Source organism: Pleurodeles waltl, chromosome 10 (assembly GCF_031143425.1).
Source record: "Pleurodeles waltl isolate 20211129_DDA chromosome 10, aPleWal1.hap1.20221129, whole genome shotgun sequence".
NCBI lineage: Eukaryota > Metazoa > Chordata > Amphibia > Caudata > Salamandridae > Pleurodeles > Pleurodeles waltl.
Window position 1 is genome coordinate 892,980,168 of NC_090449.1, and position 26,060 is coordinate 893,006,227.

The 26,060-nt window shown below is 41.1% G+C and overlaps 1 protein-coding gene across 5 annotated transcripts in view; it reads left to right on the forward strand.

Moving 5' to 3' along the window:
* The first annotated feature begins 351 nt into the window (after window positions 1-351).
* ANKIB1 (ankyrin repeat and IBR domain containing 1) overlaps window positions 352-26,060 on the forward strand; it is a 379,415-nt gene continuing 353,706 nt past the window's right edge. For 2 of the 5 annotated variants that reach the window (XM_069211632.1, XM_069211636.1), the window contains exons 1-3: window positions 357-1,521; window positions 22,522-22,802; window positions 24,492-24,792. In XM_069211632.1, coding sequence (XP_069067733.1) covers window positions 22,615-22,802; window positions 24,492-24,792 — 489 coding nt within the window. In that variant the 5' untranslated portion in view covers window positions 357-1,521; window positions 22,522-22,614. Of the gene's footprint in view, window positions 1,522-15,279; window positions 15,473-22,521; window positions 22,803-24,491; window positions 24,793-26,060 lie in introns of those variants that run through there. The other 3 variants (XM_069211633.1, XM_069211634.1, XM_069211635.1) reach the window with 3 other exon arrangements.

A 26,060-nucleotide genomic window follows, 5' to 3' on the forward strand; every position in this document is an offset into this window, starting at 1 on the left:
TCTAACGCCGTTAAAAAAATATATAGTGATATTACATAAATTAATTGGAAAATTATTATGAACAATTTAGCCGAGTACGAATATTAGGGCCATATGCTGAGGGGGGTTGCAAACATTAATGCTGTTTGCATATTTTTTGGGACGAGAATGATTTACCATTTTGAATTTGAGGTAACATCACATTGCATTGGCAGGCTACTTTAAAACATTATTTCTAATTAGACACCGCCCCCTTAGAGGTTGGTAACTGCAGTCCTTCTTTCGTTTCTACTCCCCGCTATCAGATAGGGACCAACCCACGAGGTTTTTCCCGGCCACTTGTTTATCCTTCTACCGGGTCCCGCCCCCACTGAATTACTTCCGGGTCGGCGAAGGCTGTGTCCCGGCTGGAAATGCAAAACTGTTGCTAGTGTCTGTGTTGTTGTTATTGCTGGAGGTGTCACTCATCCCTCCTGACTCTGCATCTTGTGGTTGCTGTGTCCAGTGCAAAGGCCCCCGCGCTGGGGGTAGATTGGGCTGCGCAGGACAAGAGCTCCAGGTTCATCATATTTTTATCTGCAACACGGAACAAAGGGCTTTGGAGATTGCCTGTAACAGGGGAAAAGGCTACAGCAAAGTGCCAAGGAATTCGGGGAGCCCTTTCAAGTGTCAGCTTGAAAGGAGAGAAGGGGACTTCTGAAAAGGAGCGAAGGGGACTTACAGTCGTACATCTAGTGCGGTTGAATCCCGCAACAAGGGTCAGGTGAAACTCCGCAGCCAAGAGGGAGGGTGGAACCTGCATTTCGATTCTACTAGTGATACTGCTGCTAGGAGCCGGGAGTGTCTTCCTTGCAAGCAGAGAGGGGGCTTGTAGACTGAAAAGAGAAGAGGACTAACCTACACCCACGGGCGAAGAAGTCATAGCTCACAAAGAAAGGTAGAGGGGCAGCGAACCCAGTGAAGAAAATTGAACCTAGTAGGACCAAGCAGTAGAAAGAGGAGCTTGTACAGTGAAATAACTTGCATGCGAGCAGAGGGTCGGTCATGCGGCCAGCTAGGACGGGGGAAAACCTGCAGCTAATGTGTTTTTGTGGAAATTAGCCTGTTAATAGGGTGGAAGCTGCAGCCGGGGGAAGGTAGAACCAATTTGCAGTCGTGCTTGTACGCCTCTAGGGCCCGATCGTGAAGCTTGCTGTAAGGCTCGTAGTGTATGTATCACCTTCGTTTGTTGCTTTCTACTGTCCTTTGGGCTAGGGAGCGGCTTGGCCGCACCCTAGCCGGCAGAGGCTTTTGTCTGCATGGAAACCGATCGCACCTCCTGTCACTGTTTGCCGGCCATGCCAGGGAGTGACGATTAGTACCTGCCAGGAAGGAAGGACCCAGTGTTTATTTTCTTGGCTCACTGCCAGGGAACGGAAGGGTTGACACTGTTTTCTGGGGGGACCTATGTGAGACTTGCACGCCTGCCAAGACCAGCCTGTTAGTGGCCATCCCCTCCAAAATGGAATATCTACAGCGGATCACCCAGCCTTTGACGCGCCAGTAAGTGCTTCTCTTTCAGTTTTTTCCTTGCATTAGTATCAGAGGATTATCGGCGCAAATGGTCAGGCCATACCTTCTTTCTACCGACATGGCGTATGGTACCGCAGGAACAAGTATGAGTTTCGAACTTGTAGAATGCATTGCAATCAGTAAATTCCAAGTGAGATGTAGCTCCTTCCTAGAAGTCATTGAGAGCTGTTCTGTATTCGTGTGGCAGTGTGGGATTTGTTGTTTCTTGGAGATGTCCCGTCTAGCGAGGTATAAACCTGAGAGTGTGTGGGCCATCGCTTGGGAGGCTTGACTTCGTATCAGGAGCAGATCTCTGCATAATCAAGTCTGCTGACAACCCCCTCAAGAGTTTGTGTATGTAAATGACTTGACATGTTTACATTCTTTGTAATGACTCACTTCATGGCTCTCCGATCCTTGCTTGCTTTGGGAGTTTTATGAAAATGGATCTTAAACATGGTTACTTTTATTCATGTCACTTGAATAAGTGGATTGATAGCCTAGCCTATTTTTAAAGAATTTTACAAATTTGTCTTTCATTCTAAGGTTGTTTCTCTTTCAAGGGTCCTTCTCAGGCTCTCTCCTGACACAGCCTTTGTGTAAAGTGATGCTTTTCAAAAACATGGGCACAATGAATTGTGAGATAGATAGAGATTTATTGCTCCAGTAACTAAAATCATTACAATTTTACATAAAAAGACAATACAATAAAAACGGATAACATGGCAGACGTTCACAATTAAATTCCTATTAACAAGTTAATAATCGAACAGCTCATATTTTTACAGGCCTGGCACTGTTCTAGTTCACGAAGGCACTGCTATGGATTCACAGTACGATTGGGCGTCGTCTAATCATACAGAACAGTATGTGGGTCATTGCCAGAGGAGTATTCCTGAAATGGAGGGTCTGCCGGGTTCCCTGAGCAATTCCATTGTGTGTAGGATTGGCCTCTGACAGTCTGTCTTTGTGTCCTTGCTTTTGATTGTTGCGCTCAGTCTGCCAGCTTCTTTCCATAATTGGGATCAAGCTGACCACTTTGCCATGTGCAGTGAGGGATTGTGGTGAACTGCTGCGGTCTCCGTTGCAGATCATACTCCCACTCGTGCGTTTTCCCCATCTACGTGTCAGCTGATAGGTTTTAATAAGGGCAAAATGTTAAGAATTATTGTGAAGAAGCTGTATGGGCCTACGTATTAGGTCAAAGTAGGGAGGTCGCCATATCTAAGCTGGCTATATCATAATGAAGAATTATTAGGTTTGGATGCTGTTCTGCAGAGCCTACACACAGGATCAGGACCACTCTTTATTCTCCCGTACCAGTAGCCCTTTAATGGGATCAGGCCAAACCATAGCCCCATCAGGTTTTTTTGTGGAGGTCAAATATCAACTTAATATATGAAGCATGGAAAGTGGGTCATATAATGTTAAAGCTAGATTCGTATGCGCTTTCATGCTAAGCTCCTCCATGTATAAGGCTGCAGACAAGAGTTTAGCTTATTGATACTTGATGAATAACTTTGCTATTTGTTTACTTGGAAGCCCTGCTTCCCATATCTCCTTTGCTTCCAGTTCAAACAAAGATGATTTGGGGTAGGATTTCCGTGAAGAAGACTTTGGCCATCAACAGCCACAAATATTTTTCTCTGGGTCAAGTATCTTGCACAAAGCATTAGATGCAGCCTTGTTAAGCTTAATTACAGACAGAACTGCAATTGAATCTTTCTGAAGCAGTAATCAAGGACAGACAAAATGGCCCTGGCCTACAAAGTTCTTCACATTGGACTACAGAAACTTAGAGTCTCTCCATTCATCTCTAACGTCCACCAAATAGCAGTGCGCAGGAAGTACTAATCAGCAGCTCATTTCTAACAAAGTCTTCATGTAATTTCTAAAAGCAGCCGTTCTCCATCCTCCTCATCCCAGTGTCTAGATTTACCGCCCCCCACCCCTCCATCCACAGAAAAGCAGGCAACACACTTTTAACTGTCTAGGGAAGCTGCCCACATCTTCCATCTTGAGCTATGCTAAACCCAGGCTATTAAAAATGGTTCTCACTGACTTCAGTACTCAGTCTCTCTCCATATCCCTCTCTCTCACACACACTCAATATTCACATATTGATGACTGTTTGCATTATTGCTGTGACCAGATGCCTGTGTCTCATATTTCTACGACTTGGATTAATAAACGATTACATTTTAAACATCACTTCACTATACATACATCACTGTCCTCCGATGTGACTCATTATTAAGGGCTTCATGTTACAGATATACATTTCCACACACTGACTTAACTTGCTTTTCATGGCACTGACCATATTTAAATGCTTATTTGGGGAGAGTAGTCAATATACTATCTAAGATTATTTACATGACACTCTACTATCCCCAATAGCGAGGTGGCTGGAAAATGTCTCAAATGTACCTAACGAGATTTGAAGGCTCACTACAATGGTGTTACTTCTGGCTGAATGGTGTGTGGGACGTCCTGAATGGACCTCATTTGATAGATTAGTTGAAAAATGCTGCTATATGTAACGAGACTGCCGTGATATATGCTTCTGTTTAGCATGGTGTAACACATCTGCAAAACGTTCTTGCCCCTACAACCAATGATAGAGGCACATCAGTGTGAAGCAGTGGGCCCTCTTACTGATAACATGACTGTTATAGTTACAAGTCATTTGAATGTTGTGATGTAAATGTGTGCAGGTAACAATGTCTTTCATTGATTTGATTTATGCCCTTTAGTGGTTCTGTGGTCCTGCATGCTTCATTAGTCCATTTTCGTTGGTGCACTATCTTGCTATTACTAAACTGCATGCAACATTGTGGTCCTGCTGCCAATGTTTTTTAGGGATTTATTGTTAGTAAAACTTTAAATAAATAAAACAAACTTTGTCCTTGCCCCCTGAACCACAGAGTAGTGCAGATTTCCCACACTGCAGTATTTGTGCTCTTATGTAATATTTCCTATTAAAGATCATTCAGTGAACTAACATGAAACTAAAATTAATTGACACTTCCTCGGATACTTCTGTATCTCCTTCCGTTTTGATTCTTCAACTGCAGAACATCATGCTCCCATGCAAGTTTTAGATGAGTTAACATATCTTAGAATGGTGTGCATTGTTCAAGATTTAGGTTCTTATGGAAATGTGCTACTCTTGGTTTTGGTTCCTTGTTTCCCTGCCTTTGGAACAAATCTTTCCCTTTTTTTCACTGTTACTCTTGTTGGAATCAACTCCTTGTATGATTTTTGTCTGTTGTTTCTGTGGTATCTTGGTGTGAGAGGGGCTGTATGTTATTTGTCCTTTATGTTGTAGAATAACAAGTACAGCTGAGAGATTGTGTTGATGCATGTAGTATTGGTGTGTGTGCTGATGGAGTCCTTGCAGCTAGTGAGAGGAAAATGAAGCCCAGGCGTGCCATATGGAAATGCTGCTTAAGACCTGACATGTGTCTCTTGACTCATCATTGTGAAGACTCCCTCGCCCCCCACAAGTTTCATTGTGACAACAAGCCATTAAAGATGTGCATGCAGTGGAGAAGGACTTTAGGTTAGGGGGTGTGCGTGCAATGGAGAGGGGCTTTGGGTTAAGATCTATGGGGTTAGCATTCACTGTTTGGCAGGAGAAGTACTTTGAGTAGGACAGGTAGACAGCCTCGACTGGCCAATAAGAGCCTATGCCATGCTCTGGAGTTTGTGTGTGCGAGCGCAGTGCTTTGTCAGTCCATTAACTATTCGACAAGTAAAGGGAAACCAGCCTTTGATTGTGGATTATGAATATGAGCACAAGTATTTGTGTTGTGCAACTTCAAATCACAAGGCAGGTAGGTAAGTATGACACACTTGTGTGCACACAGGTGTGATATGTATGCTATTTTTATGAGTGGTTCTAGCATGTTGGAATGGCTCATGGCAATGGTGCTTATTTGGTATCACTTTGCCAACTATATGGCTTTTTTGCCATGCTCTGTGCATTATAGTGTAAGGATTCTATGCAGCATGTGCTGTCTCAGAATGACAGTTTGTAGGAGTGTCTGAAATTATAGCCCTTGGTGATATTGTATACTGGTAAGTGCTGTTGGATATCTGATTTAACATGGATTATAGGATATCATAATTGTGGGTACTTGAGGTTAAGATTGTGTATAATGCCCTGAGTCATAGGATCTGTGTTTTGTTCTGGTTTGGGTGATAAGTGCATCCACATTATTTGCCTATTTTCTAAACCAGAGCCTCCCTCTATGTATGTGAGATGTCAGGCAGGACCTTCTGAAGCATAAATAATTAGCCCTGAAAGAGAGAAGCAAACAGGACAAACAAACGGAGTGTAACATTGTATTTTTAAAATTATCACTACATGGCCAGAAGAGGTACATAAATTGGTTTGAATAGAGCATGATTTAAAAATATATAATCTTTTCATGAGTGTTGTTGGTAAGGCGTTAGTGTTTTCCTTACCAAGATGTGGTGGAGAGCAAAGCACACAAGGAGTAGCACATGCTCCACAGCCATAAACAAACTGATCCAAAAGCAACCAGCTGTACAGGGTCACAATACTAACAAATGCAGGATAAGAAAGTTTTGTGTCTCTGGCCACACTACACCCCATGCCATGATGCACCAAAATAGGGAACCTCATATGCAGGACCTACTCCTTGGACAGCGGTCAGACGATGTGACCCCCTTTTAGGACACCATCAGATCATGTGATGCCATTTCTAGTGATACTTACACTATGCAGAGTAGGAGCCTTGATACCAAAACATCCCAGCTACTACTGATCACACAGTGTTGGCAGATGTGCATCATCTATACTTAGCGCGTAGAAGGATCAATAAGTGTCTGCAAGTCCAAATTTTCTGCTTGGGTATACCAAACATCAGCCTGATATCTGTTTCCACTGCTGCTGGGTGTCACTAGTGCTGCATTGTGAAAATGGATCGCACCACAAGCTCTCAATCACCCAAACCTGGTCAGTCGTCCCACCTCCCCCATGATTCTTTAGGTCTAAAGTCAATATGTGGAGGTTTTAGCACTGTCCTTATAAAAGAGCAGAATCCGTGACAGTACTTGTCCAGCCAAAAGCACACATGGAATGAAGGGTTCAAGAGGTACCCATGGTTAGACCCCTCTCCTACTCTCACTAATTTCTCCTCCTTAACACACCTACAAATCCTTTGCTGGTTCAACGACCAGGGAAGTATAAGACATTACATGGCTGATGTATGAGAGAACTCAAAACATTTTGTCAGGGAACTAAAAAAAAGTACAAACAAATGTTGCAAGTGTGAAATCTCAGAGTTAGTACCCTACGTCTGACCATTTTCATGCCACTTACATAAATAGGTCTACTAGTGATTCCTATTTCTCTGTCACCCAAAGAATGATCAACAAAGCTTGAGAGAAAGAATGAGGAAGGGCAGTTACAGACCACCTCGAGTGTTGAGAAAAAGGGCAACCCCCTATTGCAGCAGAAATTGGGCTTAAAGTGGGGTAACGGTCTGGACTGGTGTGTAGAATGTAACCATATAGGACAAGGTAGCACAAAAGTAGGGACTAAATTACCCACCAGAAAATGACCCACAGAACCAGTGGCTGAAGACAAGAGAATGTAAATATAAAAGAGAACATAATGAAACGAGGAGAGTTGTCTCAGGGACGAGTTGGTGTTCTTTCAGATTGTGCTAGATGCAACATTGCCTATTTCATGTCAGCCTTGTATGGACTGTTTATGCTGTTCTTGGTAGGAGTTGGAAATGTCAGTCATGTGCTTACCTACAATTCAGGCAGATGTATAACAGGGGTGTGGAATTTATTAAAATATCTACTTGTCCAGGGGACAGGTTGCTTCTCAAATCTACTTGTCCTGTAAAAAGATCTACTTGTCCCTTTGGTGCCATGTAGTGTGGCGACAAATTATGGCAGCAATTAATAGCCTCTCTGATTATGCCAGGGCTACTACCATAGTAAGGCTTGAATACTTGGAGTTTCAATCCCTACTGTAGAAATGTCCTTATTTTGCCACCTTTCTGCAGATCTGCATACTGGGGCTGGAGGAAGCAGTAAGCAATAGTTAAAGGGCTGGAATGCCTTTGAGTCTGCAAACCTACTAACCTGCATGTTTTAAAGATTGTTACCAGCTTCTCTCTAATATTTTCCCATAATAAGAAAGGTTGGACATTTACTCCTGACAATGGCAGAATTAGAACTTCTTCCAGGGTTGGGAAGAAAGTGGCTGGAGGGAAAATGAACTTGCAAATGCTCAATAGATTTTCACATGAGCAAATCTACACATCGTATTTACCCACGCTAAAATACAGTTCACAAATATTTTATAGGGGTTCGACATATACCATGGGTGCACTTTTGTGACTTTCTTTAAGAATTTGGGGCCACAAGTAGGTAGGTTCAGATTTGTGACCTGCAAATTGCGAGTCGCAAATCCGAATGTAGGATGGTGTCCTTGACACCATCTGTGATTCGCAAGGGCTTCGCAAATGCCCACATCATGAATAATCATGAGGTGGGTCGCAATTTGCGACCCCCTCACGAATGGTGGCCTGCTGGAGACAGCAGACCACCATGTCTGTGACTGCTTTTCAATAAAGCAGGTTTTTTTGTAATGCAGCCCGTTTTCCTTAAAGGAAAACGAGATGCATAACAAAAACGAAAAATGAAACGTTTTCGTTTCATTTTTTCAGAGCAGGCAGTGGTCCACAGGACCACTGCTTGCTCTGAAAAAATGTTTACAGTGACATTCACAATGGGAAAGGGGTCCCATGGGGATCCCTTCCCTTTTGCGAAAGTGTTAGCACCCATTTGAAATGGGTGCAAACTGCGATTGGTTTGCGCCCGCGTTCGCGGTCACAAAACAATCCTACATTGCACTGCGAGTTGCAATTAGGAAGGGAACACCCCTTACTAATTGCGAGTAGCAAACCCGTTTTGTGATTCGGTAACCAGGTTACTGAATCGCAAAACTGGGTTTGTGCATCGCAATGTGCTTTTTGCACGTCGCAAACAGCGAAAGTCGCTGTTTGCGACATGCAAAAAGCTACCTACATGTGGGTCTTTGTCCCTAATTAGGTCTGGTGTTAACAAAGACATTTTGTTTTTATTAAACTTCTATTTCTCTCTCTTTCGGCTGGCTTTACTGTGAGTGATCGCATTCTGCTCTTCCAGAAGGAGCATACTGCCACACAAAGTAGTTTTGTTCAGTGTCAGGAACTACAGTGGCAATCAGTGACGTAACGAAACTGGAGGGTGCCCCTTTGCAAAGAACATGGAGGAGCCCCCTCTCCAGACTCACTCAGGGCAGGTGCTGTGCTGACGGGTCCCCCTGGAGGGTGGCTGCGGGGCCTTTGTTATGCCGCTGGTGGCAACGTGTGCTTTAAGAGTTCAAAAACTTTTTGGGGGGGTTTTGCCAATGTTTGTTACAATGTTGAGGGCCTGGTAGCTCCCACAACAATAAAGTGTTACAAAAGCCATGTCAAAACAAGACACGCATTGATGAAACTAAAAGACTTATAAAAATATGTCAGATCAGTTGGCTTTGTCAGTGTTTGTTTATTTTCATGCTTCCCATAATCGTGTTAAAAATGGTTACACTGATTTTCCATTAGAAATATTTTTGGGAAATACTAGCATGCATCAACACATTTTACTAAATGACACTTCATTTGCATATAATCTGAGAGCATTCTGGGAGCATTATACTTAGCCTCTTAGCCTAAACGTTTCAAACATGTGTGTACACTTTTTTTTTTTTGTACTGGAACCAACGTCAGTAGTGAAGTGTGACCTTAAAACATTTATTTACAGCACGCACCCTAATAATGAAGGCTTTCAAATAATGAACCACAAATACAAGTTCGAACAGCATTATCCTTTGGAAACACATTACCTCAACTGCAGAGAGTTCAACTCTCTGTAAACAGGCAGCCAAAGGGTTTGTGCTGCAGGGGGTTGGGCCTACTTGTCCCAAGGACAAAGTAAACATAAAAACTTGTTGCCCTTGACCCCAAACAAGATGTCCCGGGCGATAGGAATTCCACATCCCTGTATTAAGAAGAAAAAAACAAATGAGGTCTGTTGCATTAAGTGAGGAGATGTATAGTACCAGATACTGTCTGGTTTAAGCAATGATTCAAGTCCCTTTCCAGGGAAACTTAAAATCAGCCTTGGACTTCAAGATAAACTACTTAGCAAAAGCCGGGACCCAGCCATTTGTAGGCAGTGCAAGGTGTGCTGAACATGCCTGTAAATGTAGGCCACGACGAAGGACTACTGCATGTTTGTCAGGCGCAGAACTAGAAATGTCTAGGTAATCCATTGCTCTTGTTCCCACAATACAGGCTAAGTGTTGCACAAGATGAGCACATGTTGAATCTTGACTTGCATTAGCAGCAGTGGCTCAGATCCTTTCTATAGATTGCTTTGGAAGGTACTGTCATTCAGCATGCCTGTGTTCTAAGCCTCAGTTTGAGTCATTAATTAGGGGTATAGGTAGCAGTACTGTGAATCTTCAGGTCACACCTATGTTTTTTGTGTCCAGTGATGTAAAGAGAAGAAGGACCAAAGAAGCATTGCCTATGAGGCAGCAGAAGCAAGTTCAGAGGAGGTGCTCTGTGCTGAGTTTATGCCAAGCTGCATGAAGAGTGAGGTTACGGTTCTGCATTACTGTTGGGAAAAGAGGAATCTTAAGCTTCATGTTTATATCTTGTGACTGCATTCCAGCTTCAGTGTAGTGTTAGCCGAAATGAACTATAGTTGTTGGTCAATGCTATTTTGTATGAGTACACAGTTTAGTAAAAAATGTAATACCAGTTTGTTATTGGAATTAAATGTGTTTTTGTGAGAGTTCTTTGCATTCTAAAGGAGAATTTTTAATGTGGCGTTGTTGTAGGAACCTTTCCAACAAAAGTAATGGGTGTGTTGGCAATTTCTTCTACCTTATTTCTTATAGTTGCAAAAACATAGATGATGTACATGCTTATTTCAGCCTTGATAAAGGAAATGGTAGCACTGACTGCTTTCCCATGTCTTGCACATTGGAGGTAGCAGTGGTGAAAGAAATAAAGTATTGATGCTGCCTAAATCGGAAGGTATATGTAGAAAGTGAGATCATTTGGTCTTTGAAGACCGTTGGTTGGGTATCATGACATTAGGGGAACAGATTATTATGCTATGATGAATTGATAGCGAAGATCCAATTTGCCAATGTGAGGAATTGATTATTAATGTTAGAATATAGTCCAGAAGTCTGTACGTCTTGCTTACAAACAAGTGAATATTTGTGGGAAGAACTACTGTGATAAGCCAATATTCTGAGCCCTTGGAAACCCAACAAGGATACTTGTTTTATCTACCAGAAAATGGCCTAATAGGTAGTAGAATTGAGTTAATGTGAAATTGAAGATAAGAGGTTTTAAAAAAAGGAGAAATTAACAAAACCAGTTCCATTGTCAAATGATTTGGGCTCTCAAAACAAAGGGCTAGTTCAATTTTCGGAAATGTGGTGCCAAAAACAGTCTTCTAGTGCAGGAGGTTTTGGCACCTTCCATCATAGAGATTAGTTGGTGTGAATATTTAACTTTTTTGTACTTAGAATGTAAGTAGTAAGAATGTAGGTACTAGATCTGAAGTTTTCCTTGGAAACAGGGGAACTATGTGAGAGAATACTAGGTGAGTTCATATATTTCCACCTATAGCCTGAAATTGAGAGTCTCATGAACATGGTGAGCAGTTTGTCTTCTTAGAGGCTGAAGGGATCTCTGTGTGCTGTCTGTAAAGTGCGTGCCTTGGGCAAACGTCCTAACTTCTCTCTTTAAATTGTGTATTGAGAACAGCACAATATCTACCTCCTATAAAGAGAGATTCAGGTGCCGACATATGAATGAGAGGATACAGGCACACCAGAAAGCTATAGTCTAATTACTCTGGTGGATGCCATAGATGCAGTCTAAATAAACATGTTATCGGGGGTGCAAGCCTTGGTTGAGGAGCAGGGATTGTTCTCTGAAATTCAGATATTTTTAGGAGAGGCCACTCAACTAATGTGCTCTGGCAGAAGAAAATGTTTACTATGCTAGATGCTTTTCCAGGAGGTACCATAAGATTTGGTCCTGCTGGAGGCAGAATGAGGAGACACTCAAGTTTAAATAGAGAGACTTTGCCTTTCTGCGTTGGGGTGCTTAGTGCTAGTATACAGATTGGTGACCATGTAATAGCAGATTGTGCTGGATTTATAAATGTAGCCCGTTGTGCAATGACTCCCAAGTATGTGTTGATGCCTCTGTTTTTGTTTGTTCGGGGGAAGAAAATGCAAACTCAGGTGGTCATTCCGACCCTGGCGGTCTCACCGCTGACGGGCCGGTGGTGAAGACCATCAGATTATGAGTGTGGGGGTTTAGCCTGTGCCAAACCGCCATTTACCTGTTCCTACCGCCGGGGAAGTTGGACCTGCCGGGCGGAGAGTAGCATCTCTGACCCAGCAGTCCAATGAAGACAGCCGGTGGTATTTGGAGTCGGCTTTCCACAAGGGTTTCCGCAGCGGTAGCACTGCAATGAAAACCCTGGCGGAAAGGCTACTGGTGACAGGAAATTTCATTCCGTTCACCGGCAGACTACTCCATCCTCACCCCCCTCTTCAAACCCAATACTCCCCTTCCATACCAGAACTCCCCACCCCCCTCCCTGCATACACCAGCACAGGCACCCACACCCCCCCCCATACACTCATTCACCAACACTTACATACACGCATTCACTTATACACATCCATACATGCGTTCACCTACACACATTCATCCACACATTCATACACGCTTACACACACGCATACACAACACCACCCACCCTCCCACTCCCCTCCCCTGTCGGACCATCGAATTACCTTGTCCGGCGAGGAGGTCGTCTGGAAGGGAACGGGCACTTCCACCGTTGGCAGCACCCCGCCATCGGGACACAGCCAGGCCGTATTACTGCTTGTAGTACGGCAGGCGGAGTCCTTTTGGCGGGGCAGGGCTGGTGGTGGAACCGCCCCTGCGCCTCCGACCGCCAGCACGATTACTGGTGGATTTTCTCCCATTTGTGGCAGAAATCCTTCAGTACTTGTAATATAGCGGTCGGAAGTCCCCCAGCACTGGCGATCTTCAGGTGCCCGCAGCTATGGCGGTCTGAGGACAAGCACGCCAAAGTCAGAAGGACCACCACAGTGTTATAAAACAAAAATCAGGAGCGATCCTTTCTTTTTCCAATATCACTCTCTGGATTTTCTAAGTTTCAGCTCTGCAAAATCAGTTGTTCAGGTGCCAAAATCAAAGGTATCAATGATCAATAAGGAACCTTTCCACTTTCTAGCTTGTACTCCTATTTCCTTCCATCACCTTGTAGGTACTCTTGCTTCTATGTACAACCTAAATTCCTGGGTCCCATTCATCTCCAAGCTCTTCAAAGATTAAATATTTTTGAAAAGGTCATTCATCTACAGACATGATTCCGTTAGATTCAGAAACAAGAGAGTCTTCTGTGGCTAGACCATATAGAAGCATAGAATGGATAAAATAATGTATCCTTCCCAAATTTACTATTAGAATCCAATGCCAGTTTGTAAGGGTGGGTGCACATTGTAATGAATTCTCTAGTGGCAGACTACTTCAGAAAGGGTGTCTTTCTTGCACATAAACTGTTTAGAGCTGCTTGGCGGTTTCTTTGCTTGCCAGTTATTCACCAAATACTGGTTTTGGTGTTCTATTTTACTGTAAATTGGAAACTTAGTCTCAGTAAAATACATCACCAACTCAACAGAAGAAAATTATTTATTTTAGCAGAACTAGCAAAACAGTTGTGGGATTTTTTTTGTATCAATCGTCAAATTCTCAGACAGATATATCCAAAGAATCCAAAATTCAATTAAGGATTGGCAGTCATGCTGTCTTAAAGACCACAGCAAATGGTATTTTTGATGTTGCAGCCTTTCAATCCCTTCAAAACTAGTGGGTTCCTTTTTCAGTTATCCTGTTTGTGTCCCAACAGTTACCAGATTTATCCCTTTTAAGTCTAGAAACGAGATCCAGTGGCCCTTGCCTCTCACACCTCCCTGCATCTTTGGACTCTCGGCCTACCTTATGCTTTCCATCCATTTCTACTAGTCTCCAGATGACTAGCAAACATTCAGAGAGAACTAGGGGGCTTGATAATAGCTCCTTTCTGGAAGTCTCCAGGTCTTCTGGAAATCTCAGGTAGATTGTCCAATATTTCTTCCATTGCTTCCTCTCCTCACTCTTATAGGTTTCCCACACATCCCGATCTTGTCTGACTATCCATCTCTCCTAGCTCGGAAAGTTTTGACAATTCATTCCCCCTCCCAGGTCTTTCAGCACTCTCTGTCTCATTCATCATCCATTCCGGGGCACCTGGCTCTAAAACGATTTATAAATTGGCCTGGCCCCACTTGCGGAGCTGGTGTACGGAATCAATTCCCTTTCTACTGATGTCTCGCATATTAAAAAATTTCGAACTTCGCTAGCAAAGTAAGGTATGTGCAATAGAACTGTTAACACATCCAGATCGTCCATTAGCATTCAGCGTGTTATTGATGGAAAGCCTGTAGGAGAACATCCCCTCTTCTGCACATTGCTCATAGAAATTAGGATTATTATTCTACCTTCCTCAAACTGTAGATCTCTCTGGGTTGTAAACTAGGTGTTACAAATGTTTTAAGTCCTGGAGTTCCAATGATGCACTTTTCTGAAATGATTATCAAAAAAATTGACAATGTTATTAATGCTTATTTCTTTCAAAACAATTTCTGATGTCACAGCCCTGGATGTTTTGGCTAAACAATTTTCTCCCTATGGAGTAGGATGTCTTATTTCCAGAGCAACAAAGACCTTTTCTTTTAGATTATCTTTATTTCACAGAGCGTCTAAAGCTCTCCATGGTAATCTGTGTCAAAAAAGAGGAGTCTTGTTCTAATTCTTTAAAAATGTCTGATCCTTTTTCTTATCCTCTTCAAAAACCCTCACAAGCAAGTCTTTCTTCTGCACTCGATAGATGGGTCAAATGGATTATGATTTTGCTGGTATTTATACAGATACTTTTGGTGCCCTTTCTTCCAGAGGAACTGTGGCTTATAAGGCTATTGCTGCGGGAACACACACATGGAGGATAGTCAGAAGGCGGCTGACTGGTCTTCTCTTTCAACATGTAGAATATTTAATCACAAGCCAACATCTCATGCATCTTTGTTATGAATTAGCTATGAATGAGCATTTAGGATCCTCCAGTCTTCTAATAAAATGGGGATTTTCCAAGCTACTTAGTGAGGGAATTTTATGAAAGACATGGAGATGAGTATAATCCCACTGCTACATTTGTTAATCATGAAATTGTTCATATGTCATATCTTTATATTCATCATCCTTTTCTGTTTTTTCTAATACTAGTTTAGATTTATATTTTCTTTTTTGCTGTTTCCACGCTAACACTTCCACAGTCTTCTGGAGAATGTAAAATTAATAGATTGTTTTTTCTTTTGGTCTTTTCCTATTTACTCAGTATCATTTTGGCTAATATTCTAAGGTTTTGGTTTTGCATCAAGAAAAAGGAAGGGCTTCTTTGAATAGGGGACAAATACTCAAAAATTGAAGGACTACCCCCAGCATTGTGATATCATTGTGTAGTTATTTCCCTTTGGACACATGTTAATGTTGTTTTGTGTTTACACTGTAGTTACTCTCAAGTGTCTTTGCTTCTGCTGAAATAAAGGAGGAAAGTATGGCATAATATTTACAAGTACCAGAGCACACTGACTTATTCCTCGGACAAACATTTGATAATATCTTCACAGAGCAGCAGCCTGCATGTGTTTTGTCCCTTGGATTTTCTCAAGGCTGCAATGGGACTTGGTATCAACAGATACAAGGTATGGTTATGGGGAAAAGATTTTCACCATAGTTTGCCAACTTTTTTATGTGATGGTTTGAAAAGAAACATGTTAGGTCTGATTGTCCCACAGAACTCACAGAACATAATATCTATTGGGGATGATACATTGATGACGTTATAATGTTTTGGTCTGGCAACAGTGATGAATTGGCACTCTTTGTACAATGTCTTAATGACAATCCTTATAATGAGTCCTTCTCACACCTATACAGTGGGCACAAAACAGATTTTCTGGACATCACGCTTTGAATTAAGGGCCACACTATTTGCTCAAAACTGTTCAGGAAAACCACACTGTGCAATGCAATTTTTGCATGCCACAAATGCTCACCCGGGTTCTTAAATTCAGGCCAGGCCTTTTGGGGAGATGACTATAATAAGACGCAACTGTAGGGACAACTTGATTTTTATGTTAGAATTGCAGAAGATGGAAGTCAGGTTTAAGACTGGGGGCACCCTGAGAGATTATTAGCTACTGCCAGAAACAGGATCTTGAATACTAAACGTGAAAACTTGCTCACCCACACTAACAGGAAAAAGAAGAAAAAACACAATTTACTAACTCTCACTACTCCATAAGGTCCACTCAGCCATGATGTTTATAAAATTTTGGACAGACATTGGTACCTTTTACACGTGGACAGCACTCTTAAGGGCTGTCTCTCTAACCTAGCATTACACACAGCAGAGACAGTAGACTAAGGGACAAACTTTGCCATAGTCTACAGAAACAAGTCTTCCGTACCTGGTTGTCCTTGCTGCCAAAAGTAATCCCCCCCCCACCCAAGTGTGGCTCTTGCAGTATATGTCGCTTTGCTTTAGAGACAAGACTTTCTCATTTAAACACAACACAGGCAGACAGTATGAAATCAGTAGGTTTATCAACTGAAATGCTACATTTGTTGTGTACTGCATTATCTGTCTATGCAACTGTATTTACATTGGGAATACCATCAGACCCTTAAAAGAACGGATCCAAGAACATTTATGTGCTAACAGAATCAACAAAAATTCCTATTCTCTTGCCGTTCTTTACAATATAGCACGCCATCACTGTGACATGTCAAACATAAAAGTTCATGGCATTGATGTTATGGAAGCCCCACAATGTGGCGGAAATAGGACTTTGGCACTTAGACAACTGGAAAGCAGATGGATTATCCGTCTTTGAGTTGTTGATATGTGTCTCAACATAGACAAAGTATGCATTGGATGCTTGTTGGATTGATACATATCATCCCCTTGACCGTACCCTGTTTTCTGTCCTTCACACTTTTGGTGATGCCTATTAACTTACAATTTGCGACCCTTTGTTACCTGTATTACACAATGTTCATGTGATGTTCTTGCTCTGCGATGATGTACATTACATTGATGTTCACTGATGACATGAATTCCATTTATTAACAAGTCTGCATAATTTATTCATATGTTGTGATTTAAGTATTTACGTTATGTAACTATTTAATAGTCTACATTATCTTTGGATGTTCACTTACAACCTTATGTTTTGGCCTACTGCTCACCAATTAAGGTTTTGTGTGTGTATATATATATATATATATATATATATATATATATATATATATATATATATATATATATATATATATATATATAGACTCGGTATTGTGGATACATACTTGATCCTACGTGACATATGTTCTGCTTATATTACCGTCTGTTGCTACACAACTCTTATGTTGTTTCCAATTTGATGCGGTTTGATTTCATGGCCATGCATCCATTGAACAATTTCCTTCCTACCACTTGGTATACTCATCCTCTTTTTTTTTTTTTTACCTATGTGCTTGTCACCCACCGGCAGTTTATGGTCCATTAACTAATTTCACTTTAGCACGAGGCACCAATAACTATTTTATTGTGGTTTATTTATGAGCCCTTTTCCTACGATCTATGAACGCTATTGGGAAGTTTTCAGTTATCATACTCTTTAATGACAACATGTCTGCCGTTTTTATGGGTGAGCACAAAGTGCTCTGTCCATTCTGTAATCTCTCTTTGGGGTTGAAACCACGCCCATGCCACGTCAGTCACTTACATTGGTTTGTGGGCTTGCCTTTTAAAATCCTCTTGCTTTCATTTGTGAAAGGCATGCATACGTCATGCCTTTTCCGGTGTTTAGCCCACCTACACAGCACCGGTAAAGTACCAAAAACATACGAGGCTCGATGATTTCAGCCTGAAGTCCGGACTACTTTATCTGTTTATTTTCCATGCAGCGCAATTGTGCTGCATTTTACATAGCGCGATCACGCTGTGTTTTGTTTTGCTTTACAACGCTAATAGCTCTAACTCGAACAAATGTGAGACCCATTGCATTGAAAATGCCTGTTTACTTTGTTTGTTAAAGATTTTCTTATCTTTACTATTATTTCACTTTTTGTGTTCGTTTCACGTTATCCTCATACCACACATTTTGTTCCTGCCTTTATCACGGTTTTGGTAAATCTTAAACCATACCGATCAAGTCTATCCTAATGTGGCCGCTGTATAGATGTGTTTTTTAGCATTTCTCCCAAGACTTAACTTTTTTGAATTACATACCATATTTAGCATCCCCCTGGTTTTAAGTTAAGTTCCTTGATACTTTGACACCACTCATGTAGCCATGTCTGGGGCTTTAAGTTTTTGCTCAGACGACTACCACTGCCCATGTTCTGTTGTCGATCAAACATTCCTGTAATTCGGACCGTTATAATATTCCAGCAGTTTTCAGTAGCTGTGCCAGCCTTGATGTAGTCCTCGCTTAGGTTCTACTCGACGATGAACTGCAGCTTTAAACTGCACGCCGTACTCTGCGTTTTCAGTATGAGAGAAATCTGACACATATTCTGGCTACTTCCACAAGATGAGTCCATATAATTGTTTATCATGCAATTCTGTCCTCGTTGGTTATATTGTGACTCATCTGAATTATATTCATTTTAGGCTTATCATGGCTTTTCTTACTGTGTAATACTCTGCCTTTTGCAACGCTACTTGGACTTGACTCAACACATTTCCACTTCATTCATACAAAATAGTATTTATGCATTTTTTTTCTACTTATACCTTTTGGGTGGTGTCTCCACCGTTTAAACAGTTTGTAATGGAATCTTTGTGGCTATGGGTCATTTCTTTTTAGTGTTTTTTTCATAGCAATCCATTTGATAATCTTCTGACCTGACGACTTTGTTACTCTTTTGTTACATCAGACTTAACAGGTACCCTTTTTTTTCCATGGTTCATTCTCATAATGTTCCTTTTTCACTACTTTCCTCATAATCTCTTTTGTATTTCACCAATCATTTGCATGTGTGGTTACAATAGCTCACGTTTCTTGAATGTTGATCCTCCCCTCCATGGGATCTCTTTGCATTTTGTTCACCTCGTTAGCACATGTTGGTGATTTTCACCTCTGTTCTCTGATTTATTTTACTTGATATGTTACAGGATTATGATCTTCTAAATATGGTGCACCTTTTTATATCTGATGCTAACCTTCTCCTTTATGGGTATAGGATGCAATCCATAAAATGTTTGGTCACAACGTGTGTCTCTTTTGTTGGTTTATCCGTGACGGAGCCCGTTACATTGGTTGTTATATATATTATCACATGTTTCAGTGTGCTCTGGTAGTTCTAAATATTAGTCTGTCTGTTCTGGCTTGTCAGGCTGGATATCTTTCACCTTAAGTGACAGGGTGATCTACAACATACTAGCACCTGTTTACTCTGTTTTATGGACATTACAGTATAGGAGTCCTTAGATTCATACTAAAACCCACTACACTAGGCTATTCTTGGATTTGCAGGCACTTCAGTCAGCATTGGCAAGAATGGCATAATGCCCACATCTGTATCTTTCATGAAGTTGGGACTTCCCGTCATTAAATAACTTTCAAAATCCCTATTTTACCACTTTGAATCAAGCGCAAAAACCAAAGGTAAGGTTTTGCAACCTGAATGCTCTCATTGTGTGTGTAGTCCTCTCCTTTGGGTCGGCTATCCACGGAAGTATGGTGAGATATTTTGTTGGAAGATCCAAGTATACCTCTTCCCACTATGGCTGGAGATATGTATTACACCTTCCTAAGGCAATAGGAGTACACCACACTCTACTGGGAAGTAAGCAATAAAAGAGAGAGAGGCAGTCTGGAAGAGGATTGTTAAAAAAGGCATAGGGCAACTAAGTGAAGATGGATGGATGGAAAAGTAGGCCAAAGGTTGTTGCAGACCCCCACCCCCCCCTCCAGAAAACTCTTGCTGAGTACAGCTATAAGAGTCACCCAATGTTAAATTAGTATGTGATCCCTCACCTCTGAAAGTAAAGCCCATTATTATACAGATTTCCAGATCCGAGATCAATCTCTGCCTACAAAGTAGACTGCTCAGCATGACACCCAGTCAATCAGTATGCCCTGTGAAGTATCTTCTGAGCATCTTAGTCTTCAGTCTCTTTCTGAGCCTCTTAGTCTTCCATCTCTCAGGGTATTCCAGCTTGCTGGGGGGCTTCTCATTTCTGACTTGATCCCTCAAGAGGACACAGTCAGGGACCTTCGCCATCTCTTTCTGAACACCTACATTCATGTTTCTGTTATCTTGCTAAAGCAAAAGTAGCTCTTGCAAACTGTGTTGGTCCTTCATCTTGCATGCTTCACCATGCATCCATCTCAGGTTGTTCCATCCTTGGGGTATGGGCACGCAGCAGTGCATAAAGTCTGTATTTCTTCCTCCTGAGGATGTCCCCATCATTGATTATTGATATTTGAATGTTGCTTTGTAGTCTTTTTTTGCGATGACTTAATGGTGACATTTCCCTCTCATCTCTTTGCTCTAGTGCTGCTGCATACCATCTTGTATTCTGACCCCTTTTAAAGATTTGTTTATAACCTGGGGATTGATCTCTGCACTTAACCTACACCTGTACAGGCAGCATAGACAAGAACCTTTCGTTTTATGGTCTTCTCTAGGGTTCTATAACTGCCATCTTGGATGTTAATAGTCTTGTTACAGATCAAAAGGGGGACCAAATTATCACTCAGCATCGCCTTCTTTGACTGTGTCTGTTATTTTTGCATGCAGATGAGCATTAGCACTCACGAGGGTCAATTGACTTGGTGAGAATCCTGTCAAATTGCGCTCTTCCATGTCTACCACCCTGCCGCATTCCTGTGTATGTATATCTATCTATGCATTATGTCAAATAGATTTGTTTGTAACACGCTATACAATGGTCCATTGTTATCATTATACAATGACCTCATCACTTGATGGTTTTCTGAAAATGAGGATGATGTAAAATAAGGACTATTGAGTATTTTTTGGACACAATGTGCTTGTGTTGTATTTTTGAGAAGAAGCTTCTGATTACCTGTTAAACGTACTTTTATACCGAGCTTTGTGTCCTTGTTAGTCCCCAGGGATTTTGATTTGTTATTTGGCTCGAGCGGTTGCCCACTATTGGTGGTATTATGGTTGCCATGTGAAGATCTTTGGCAAGGGGGCATTAGTGGGCCAGGTGGTTGATTTCTGTTTTTATTTTGTATATTTGTAGTCTCCTGGATTTCATACACTTAAGTGTGTGAATGATTCCAGCAATTGAGTCACCCTAGGTGAGGAATGTTGCTTGTTGTTAATTCTGGAAACGGTTTGGGAATAGCCGATGGAAGCCAACTTGAGACTCTGTCATTAGGGTGATGTGATGGGTTCCATGTGCTCAGAAAAGCATGTTCTTTGGCATACACGATGGGGCTGAAGATGACTGAGAGGGGAAGGTATGCAAAATTTGGGCCTAGCAACAACATGTTACACAGAACATGTACTTTGGCAGTTGCAGGCAGGCTTTTCCTTATGGTAGAGATTTTTATTTTAAATAATACTTCTCTGTGGTATCACAGAGCCTGTGATCCGCTAGAGAGGCTTAGTGCTGTATCTTTAGCAGGGAGGTGGTGGAGAAAGGAGCAAACTGCCAACAGCTTTTACGAGTGCTCTAGCTATGTTGACACCGGAGTTGATTCAGTTCTGACAAAAACTAACTTTAGCTAAACATTTGGTTTGCTAGTAGTACCTAGTGAAGTAATTGTGATGGTACGTCCCACACTGCATTTTTTTATCTCAATTTCACATTCTTAAATTAACAAACTAATATCACTTTATGAACGTTTTAGCAATTCCTGGTTATATGATTGATTGTGTTCATGAAACCTCAATGAGGTTATCTGTGAAATGGTGCGTACTGCCTTGTAGTGGGATTTGGATCATTCATAATATCCATATAAAGTAATACATGATGCAGAATCAGAGAAATCATTTATTCTAATTTGGGTGGAGGTTAATTTGTATGCATTTGAACAGGGAGCATTTTGTATAAATAACATTTGAAAATGTGTGATACCCTAGCAAATGTTCCTTTTTTTTTTTTTTTTTTTTTTTTAAAGTTGGCTAGAGATTATTGGGGGTGGCCAGCATTAACAGACACCCATTTTGAAAAATTAGTATTGGCCTTCTTTGCTGTAACTAACCTATCCTTAGTCAATCATTTCATTCAAATGGGTTAAGAGAAATTACTCCTGTACAAATCTGCTGGGCTTTACGTTCCTATAGCTCGAATTATGAAAGGAGTAGATCCCTTATAAAAAACTTTGAAACTGTGAAAAAGATTATTTGAGTGCCTGTCTTTTTTAAGACTGGAGGCCACTTGTACGCATGGAGGCTGAAAAGCAGGTGAGGCTTGGACAACTTTTAAAATCCTGGATCTGTGTGAAAAGTTAATTGAAAGTACCCCAATGTTGCACATCTAGGTTAGTGGCACATTATATTTCCATAAAAATAGCTAAGTAATATAGGTGCTGGAGCTAGAACTACTTCACTGCAATAAACCATTTTGAACATGTTTTATAGCTAAAATTCATGATAAACGTTCAAGTGTCGGAGTTAAAAATCTTGCCAGCTTATGTTTGTTCCAGTGTATTGCTCTTCAAACATTATGTATACTGTTGTTAATGTTGGTTCTTCTTTGCAGATGTGAAACATGCTGCTGTTAAACACAGCAAGTGGCGTACTGGTTGAGCCAGAAAGACACTGAAAGGCCAGCACCAGTTATTGATATAGCAAGATGGGAAATGCAACCACAAAATTCCGCAAGGCACTTATAAATGGAGATGAAAGCCTTGCCTATCAAATATATGAGAGCAGTCCTCAGCTCAAAGAAACCCTTGATCCAAACGCTTCCTATGGGGAACCCTATCAGCACAATACCCCATTACACTATGCTTCTAGACATGGAATGACTCGACTTGTTGGGTGAGTTGCATGTATGGGCATACAACAAGAAAATGTATTCCATGTGCTTACAGTTTGTAGACTACTCTTGTTTACAGACCAAAATATGTTTTATTTACAAATGCATCTGTCCAAGCCCTCCAATATATAATTTATTCAAACACTTCAGAGGCAGCTTATTTTATTGTAATTGTGTCATAAAGTACTGGCTCTTGGAAGAGTAGCCACTGTGTAACATTAATTATAGTGGTACTTTATTATATGTTCTTTTTTGTTAATTAACAATAAACATTTCCCTTTTTTAACAACATCTTCACAGGTTTGCAGTGCACAGCTGTAGGGGCATCAGTAATATTTTCCTATAGGGATTGTCAGTGTCAGTATATTGTCTCATTTTCCCGATCGCGATAGTCAGTGTATCATCTGATCCCAGCACCACCCTGTCGTAGCATTTATTCTCATGTTACGCTACATAACTTGTCTGTTAACAGTGTATTCTTTCTATCCTAATTATGGCTGTAGTGTGCCTAAGATGCAGTAGGTTTGCACCCATGTCCATTCTTGAACAGGACCCGTTTCCTGCCAGCCAGCTCCTATATTTGGATACTTCATTCATCTTTCACTGGTCCCATTCTTCTGCACTCTGTCACAGGATCACTGCAGTAATTGGTGATCATACTACATGCCAACACATATGAGTGGCTTCCTAGTTCCTCAGTCCACTCGAATGACAGGCTGCTTGTTGAGGGGGTCTTAATCTGTATTAAAAGGATATAACATAATAAATGACAAAAGTCAATAAAAGGAAATCACTTTTTTTGTAAGAATGTGTTTGGTGTATTGAGTACTGCCGGCTCTTTATATCAAGAGTGATTCTTTATTTAGAGCCTTGTTTTGGAGGTGGGTTGTTTTACTTTTTTGCGGTCCACTGAATACACTCATAGAGCTGTTGGTGAAAGGTTGCAAGACCTGACAAAAGCAATTTCCATAGTTAAAATGCTGAATCAGCAAATAGGAGTCAGTACAGTTAGCCACCCAGCAGTGCAGAGGGGATATGTAATAGGCAGGCACTTTTTCTATACGTAATCTGTGTAAAATACCACACAGCAGTGTGTAGGAGATATTTAAATGGTAAGCACTATTCTATATGAAAACTGTAAAATAATGACAAATTGATTATTTTCATGTTGTTATTTGAGAATATCAGCATCCACATTGTAAGATAAATCCCTTACAATACTTTCACATTAGAACAGTAATTCTGATTTAGTTTGGTTAAATATCTGATAGCTTCTGAAGTGCATGTCTAAATGACTCATGGTTTTGTTGACACATAGTGCAGTTGTGGGTCTATGGAACAAATAGTCCCTTCATGAGCAAAAAGGTTTTATTTAAGTAAATACCTGTGTAGACAAAGACGCAGTCTGCACAGTTAACGAATCATCTTGCAGATGCCATGTTGTGCCTAAGAAATTGCTAATAAATAATTTGCAATTCATATTTTTGATCAAGTAACCTAAACAACTTTTCAACACTTTCTTGATTCTGTTGGGCAAATAGAAAATATGTCACTGACATTCATCAATTTCTGCTCAAACCTTGCTTGAATACATACCAAAATCAAGTATTTACATTCAAACTGTGAAGTACAAAAGACCTGTTGTCAATAAGAATGATCAAAAGAATGTATTTCACATTTTCTGCTTGCAGGGCATTTCTTTTTGGGAAGGATGGAAACCCAAACAAACGAAATGTGCACAATGAGACGGCAATGCACTTGCTGTGTATGGGTCCCCAAATCATGATATCCGAAGGTGCCATCCACCCTCGCCCATTTCGACTGTCCGAAGACAACCTCCGCAGAGCTGATTGCTTGCAGATGATTCTGAAATGGAGAGGTGCAAAAATTGACCAGGGGGAATATGAACGAGCTGCTGTGGATGCAGTTGACAATAAACACAACACACCTTTGCACTATGCTTCTGCCTCAGGGATGAAAACATGTGTTGAGGTAATACATTTCTAAAGTAAATCTACATATGTATTACTGTCAACATTGTCATTTTGTCCAGGAGGATTTTAGTTGAAAGCTAATGCACACTTCAGATATTTCTAATTTTTATTGTTTGAACTACATATGTGTGTGTGTGTGTGTGTATATATATATATATATATATATATATATATATATATATATATATATATATATATATATGATATATATTACAAATAAGTAAATCTTTTAATAATTAAATATATATATATATTTTTTTCCTACAACATGTGACACACAATTTTAATGTGCAGGAATGATTTTGTGCACTCAAATAGTTGTGATTAAAGCCCCTAAGTAAGGCAAGATTTAGGACATCTATTTAGAAATCCCAGAATTAGAGGTTGAGACAAAGTAGAACTCAACCCACTAACATTTGCATCTGGGAGTAATTAACAAGAAAGGCTACAAAACATAAGCTTATAATACCTTTTCTATTGTGTGTGAGATATTCTGTAAATCAGGTAACTGTATGTTTGTAGCATGTGTGGATGTAAATAAAAATGCTGTTCGTACTCTTGCTATCTAGTGTCGGCTTGGATGTGTGCAACTTGTTTTTCTTCGAGAAGTCTTTTGAGTCATGGGGTAGTGTGACTCCTTCGATTAGTGGAAATACACATGGGTTTCAACTCTGTGTTTAGATTGTTTTTTTTTTCCTTGCATCTATGACGCACAGACATAGTGGTGACAGATCTTTGTCGAACAAGGCATCGAAGGTGGCCCCCTTCTACCAGCCAGTAGCTTCTGCCAAGAACGCTCAAGTCTACTCATACTAGGATTGGAGTTCCAATGCATAGGTTGACGAACCATTGCCCCCTCCGGGACAAAGATTGGAGGCTGCCGCAAGTACAGTCTCCCTCACTCACCTTCCACCCTGGCACCGAACAGGTGCCGAGCACCACCCTCCAGGGGGTCGAGCTTCAAGCCCTGAAGCCAGACACCAGGCTTCGAATTTACCACTGCCTCAGTGACCTGGTCGGCACCAACAGTATGCTTGGGACCCTGCACGAGAGGCGATGAAGCAAATAATGATGCTGCGCCTACTCTGCGTGACGTCGAAAACCTTGTCAGTCCCAAAGCACTCTGCACCAATGTCAAAAAATGCTTTGGACCCGAAGTCCACAACGCTGATGGTGGAGAAGCTCTCTTGGAGCTGAAACACTTGGTACATATTCCTTCAACTCAGAAGACAAGGAGCAGCCCATCCTCCAGCAGCTGCAGGAGGA